This window comes from Montipora foliosa, chromosome 10 (genome assembly GCF_036669935.1).
Source record: "Montipora foliosa isolate CH-2021 chromosome 10, ASM3666993v2, whole genome shotgun sequence".
In the NCBI taxonomy this organism is placed as follows: domain Eukaryota; kingdom Metazoa; phylum Cnidaria; class Anthozoa; order Scleractinia; family Acroporidae; genus Montipora; species Montipora foliosa.
Window position 1 is genome coordinate 38,957,733 of NC_090878.1, and position 5,618 is coordinate 38,963,350.

At 41.8% G+C, this 5,618-nt stretch overlaps 2 protein-coding genes across 2 annotated transcripts; both read right to left on the reverse strand.

Annotated features, from left to right (window-relative positions):
- Positions 1-2,076: 2,076 nt before the first annotated feature.
- On the reverse strand, positions 2,077-4,084 carry LOC137973608 (tripartite motif-containing protein 3-like). Its single transcript, XM_068820453.1, has one exon. It carries the CDS (start codon positions 3,956-3,958, stop codon positions 2,789-2,791), a length of 1,170 nt encoding a protein of 389 aa, XP_068676554.1. The 5' UTR covers positions 3,959-4,084; the 3' UTR covers positions 2,077-2,788.
- LOC137973609 (E3 ubiquitin-protein ligase TRIM71-like) lies at positions 3,947-5,258 on the reverse strand. The gene has a single exon (XM_068820454.1). The coding sequence runs from the start codon at positions 4,967-4,969 to the stop codon at positions 4,046-4,048; it is 924 nt and encodes a 307-aa protein (XP_068676555.1). The 5' UTR covers positions 4,970-5,258; the 3' UTR covers positions 3,947-4,045.
- Positions 5,259-5,618: the final 360 nt, after the last annotated feature.

A 5,618-nucleotide genomic window follows, 5' to 3' on the forward strand; every position in this document is an offset into this window, starting at 1 on the left:
TAGAGATCGGCAATATGCTCAATGATACTTCCAAGTAAATAGCTTTGGTAGAGATCCATGGATGTTCCCCTAAGAGGCATACTTCGTTTCACTCCCCATCATGTCTTTTCAATGCCCTGCTGTGGGCTCCTTTGTCTGGGTCCACGAAGTTTAGGCGATGGTTCACTGCGGTGAGCTGATGTTAGCCCTTGTCTTGTAGGCAGTTGTAAACTTTCCGGCCACAGGTAGCTAGGGCTAATATTTTTTCAAGGAAAGTTTACGGTCAGAAAATTAATATGTGTTCTGGCGGATTGAAGGCTATCCATTGCAGTTTTTTCTTGAGCATCGCGAAACAGATCCATCTCCCGATGCGGCACTTTGTCTTTGCCAACTGACTGCGTTTTCACACAGGTTTTGGACACGGAAGACGAAAGTAAATTGTTTTCTTTGCACCACTCTATGCACAACTCTGGAAAGGCTATAAAGCAGGGACAATTTCCAAATGATCAAATCTTCCATTGCTGTGACCCTTTTACTTCGGTAGCCATCTTGATTATTACGAAGACACAAGTTTGCTTCAAAAGAAGGGAATTATGAAACGATTTTAATTGCAATGAACTCGTGCATGAAAGTTTCCCATGAAAGATTCACCAATCAGACTTTAAGCGTGGTATACTCTTCCACGCAGTGAACTTATAAGTGTGCCGCACGCACAGGGCATGGAGGAAAAGCAGGTCACAGTTCACAGCAATACTAGTACTGGAAAACCTAAAACTATCACAGGGACTAACCTTAAGCCTAAACAGTGCCTTTAGTCGTAATTAGGGTTACGGTTAGCATTATTAAAGGGATGGGTTGTTTCAAGAGTAGTAAAACAGGGATCTCTTAACGGTTACCTACAAGTGTAAGTTCGATTGTAGGTGCTCAGCGCGGCACGTGTATATAATTACGTATCATTGTTATGTAAATAATCAGCCAGAATTCAAAATAAATATCATTTTCAAGGTGTGAATTAGCAACTTGACACGTTAGCTCAGTGGTAAAGAACAGGGACAAGTAATCCAGAGGTTTACAGTGGGTCGGAGTTTAAGACAAGCTGCGAGTGGGTTAAAATGGCAGAAAAAGCCGAGCGGGGTCTGGAAATAAGAACAAGAAGAAGGGATAGAAAGAGGAAAGCTGAGACAAAAACGAGTAACGGTGTGGGCGATGAAGGGAAAGAAGAGAGAGAGGGAGGGAGAGAAAAAATGAGATCCGTTTATATTCATCCCGTAAGTACAAATTACCCATGTATATATTCGGTTCTCTTGGGTATACGTATTGTTCTACAAAACAATAGCGCGAATGAATAATTAATTTATTCTGCATGCATAATGAAGTAGGGACCTGTACGGAAATCATTCCGCGTATTTTTCCGCCGATATTCCGAACGATTTCCTGTACATTTTGTGCTGTGATTGAGACTTCTCTCCTTGAGCAAAACCTTGCCAAACGAACCAGTTGAATATTGCGACCAAGTGATTTCCGTGTAAGAAGACACGAAACGACTTGACGGCCTGCTGACCTCTGATTGGGCAGAAAATCACAAAGAATTTCTGGCACCAATCAGAATAGACATTTACCCCTGCTGTTTGGAACTGGTCTGGTAAGAACTTGTCCCCAGGGGCTCTTCTCGCCCTACTATGCTTTTCTTCGTCACCATTTTTTTTTGCCCGTTTAGACTTCCCCTTGCCTCCACGATCTGCCCCTGGGTCTCCGAGGATGACTCTTAAATTCCTTGTACCGATTTATTTTTGGGATAACTCGCCCACATTTTTCATCATGAAAGAGATCCTCGAGATGGAATAATCGCAAAAGACTTATGAAAGTGCAAAGCTAAATTTTGACATGACGTTTACCGTTCCACAACGTTCAACCTGTGAAATGGTCTAATGATATACAGGTCAACATTTGCTTAATAAGATTCACCTGTGCGTCACCGGTTTAAGTCTTTCATTGCAAGATAGGCAAAAAGCAGGTATTGTAAGAAAAACAACAGTTTCCGAGATTCAGCAAAGCTCTTGGGGCGTTAAAGTTAAAGTCTACTTTATTATTCAAAATTTTCGAGATTCCTAGAAAATGTGGAGAGGAGTATTCAACCTTGTTCCCAGGGCCTTTCCCTCACTTGGAGGGGGAAGCCCCCTCGGAAGGAGGTTGATTACTACCTACAATAGCTACCTTTAAAACACTGAGAACAAATTGTAAGCAAACACTTAATACACAGAAAAGATAACAAAACAAAATACCTCCAAAATTATTCATTTGAAACTAGAAATGTTTTTTTCCCAGTAGACTTTTCCCCGTTTTTCTCTTCCTTTCCAACAGGGTAGTTGCAGATTCTAATGCGTAGCTATTTTCATCGGAAAGGTATAAGGGAATCTTGGCTTTCTTTACATTTTGTGTCATCAACGTATGAGTTTGCACAGATGGCATCAATCATGCTATTTAAAAATTGACTTCAAGTGGTAAAAGAACTCGTTAAACTTTAGTTAAACCTCCAATTTTAAGCCTTTTAGCTTTGATAACGAGCCAGTTATTAGCCATCAAAAACTGATAAATTCTTCAGTGACAAAGGCGCTACTGATCCCATTATAATATTCTTTGTAAAAATTCGAATTTTTAAAGCATCATTCCTCGGAGCTTATTAGAGCTTATGCAATGCACTTTCAATATTCATTACTTTATAATCGGCTGACTGATTACAAAACGTTAGCCTTATGCTAATAAGCCAAAAATATATCACATCTTAATGGAAAACAGAAATGAGTCCGTTCTATGAGTTGGCAACTATGAGACTGCCACCACTGTTTATAGCAACGTGAGAAGGCTGAAAGCCATTTTTAAAGTACTGTTCATCAATTTTACTCAAAAACTTGCCGCTCAGGGTGAAGAGTTGCAGCCTTTGGTTACGTGCATCACACACAATGAGTTGGTTGTACTTGTCAATAACGAGTCCATCAGGACCATCAAACTGACCATCATTGGACCCCTTACAGCCAATGTCGTGTAAATACACTCCTCTTTTGTCAAATACCTTGACACAACCAGCATAGTAATAAGAAACAAAGAATTTGTCCTGGTGATAAATAGCACATTCGGGGATATCATCACAGTCTGGGGCACTGAAGGACTGGAGCAAGTCATTCCCGTCTGGGGAGAGGACCTTGATTTTCTTGTCCCCATAGTGAGTTATGATTATACGACCATCACTCGCAATGAAAAGGCGACGTGGTTTATCAAGATGATCATCATTGATGTATTTGATAAAGTGACCCTCCTCACTGAACAGATGAAGCCAAGAGTATGGCTCTTGATGAAGCTTATCGTCGCTTTCCTGAACTAAAATCAGCAGGTCGCCAGAGTCTGTAAATGCCACAAACAAAGGTGCATCATCAAGTCTTATCTCCCTTCGAAACTTTCCTTCAGAGCGAAACAGTTGCATTCTTTCATTCCCGTATTCTGCAACAGCAATCGTTCCAGTTTTATCACTCACATCAATATCGTTAATGCCACCAAATCCTCCTCGTTCCTTCCCTTCTGAACCAAACTGAAAGGCAAATTGATATTGATGCTGATGAACCTGCACAATCCAAGGACTACCAGTCAGCGGCTGTCCATTCACAAGGATCTCTAATCTGTGTTGTCCGGCATCTTGTGGTGTGTATGTCACTGTGTATTTGCCGTCTTTGGTGTCTTTAATGTCTGTTTTTAGTTGATCACCTTCTGGAGTCAATATGTCGACTTTGATTTTATCATCTTGTCGATAACATTGAAATCCATCTGAATCCTTTGTAACAATGACGAAATATGTCTCCTTCCTTTCTTTTACGTCCTTGCTGTCTTGACCTTCAGCTAAGCACTTTGAGGGATCAGTCTTGGTGACAACAACTCGATCCATAAGATCCAATTTCTTTTCCACCAAGTAATGGATTTGTGGCGACATGTAAAGATCGGGTTTTCTTACATTTAACAGTTCATTACAACGTCCGAGGATGGCTTGATTTGTTTTTAGAATTTCGACACTGAAGTTTCAATCCAAGAGACTCTGACAGCGTTCGAAGCAGCTTTTCAGCTGGGTGGCAACCAGCTCGAAGTTTTCCAGTCGCGTTGCGTGATGTTTTAGTTCCGCTTCATAAATTTCACGAAACTTGTCCTTCATTTTCCTCTCGTGTTCTCGCAAATCACGAATCAATTTTTCCACAGCGTCTGTCATATTTTTTTCCTCGTTCAAAATTTCAACTTTGTTTTTGTTTCTAAGGTCAATTTGTTTCTTAATTTCACTCTCATATCTGACAATTTCCGCTTTCACTTTGCCCACAGCGTCGGCCATTTGGTTCTTTTGTTCTTGTGCAGCTTTCTGAGTGTCTGTCATGGTGTGTCGATTATGACTCACTACAGTACATTTGTGGCAAATCAGAACTTTACAGTCTTCGCTGTAAAATTCGAGAGGTTGATCTTCATGATATTGCTGTGAACACATCACGGGTCTGTGGATCAACTCTTCCACATCTTGCGCTTGCAGTTTGTCGATCAAAACATTGGGATGACCCCTTGTGGCCTTCAGGCGTTGGTGAGCCTCAAAACAAGATGCGCACAGAAAATCCTGGCACACGAAACAGTAACATGTTGCGGTGTTGTTCTCGTCACAACTGCTGCATCTATGAGACTGTACGCTGCCATCTTCTAGAGCCAGAACATCAACCAATCGGTTGAGATGAAACGATGACGGCAAATTCTCGAAGGTGTCTGTTTCGGGAATTTGGATCGAAGTCTGGCAAACTGGGCATTTGATTGTCGCTTTTAGCTGTCTCCTTGCGAAGTTTGCATGTCGGTTGAGACACTCCATGCAGAATGAGTGAAGACATGGTAATGTCTTGGGATATTTTACTGTCTCTATGCACAATGAGCATTCTGCTTCCTTTTTAAGATTTTTCAAAAGCTGTTGAACATCCATGATGAAGCCAAGCAACGGAAAATGGGGGCGTGTGAAATAGTGATGTCACTTAAATCCCTGGACACTGTGCGGTCCAGTAGATAACCCCGGCTACTTTCCGCTTGAGTGACACGGAGTCTCTTTTATGGCATTCTTATGCACTTCACAAACTAACACCGATTTTAAAACCCAAAATTTTGTTTTGGCTAAGAACTCATGGTGCTTACCATAGTAAGCCAAACCGACCGTGCAGAAACCGGTCGGACGAACCCCTGAAAATGGAACGACATTTTCCGATTGTAGCGATGGACCTAAATGACGATCCTCTCTTCCTTATCCTCTCACTTGGTCGTTTTCCTAAACCATCATGTGTATGAGGAATGCCTCACGAGCCTTTCTGATGGAGTCACGACTAGTGTGCAGTTGTTCGAGCGGTATAAGGATCATGTGATCCTCCGCGTGACCACTAGTCAGGAAGTGTCGTGAAACCGCAGTGGGGGTATAACTACAAAAGGGGTTTATAATAGGTCGCCTATGTTCATTATAAATCCCTTTTGTAGTTATACCCCCACTGCGGTTTCACGACACTTCCTGACTAGTGGTCACGCGGCGGATCACATGATCCTTATATCGCTCGAACAACTGCACACTAGTCGTGACTCCATCAGAA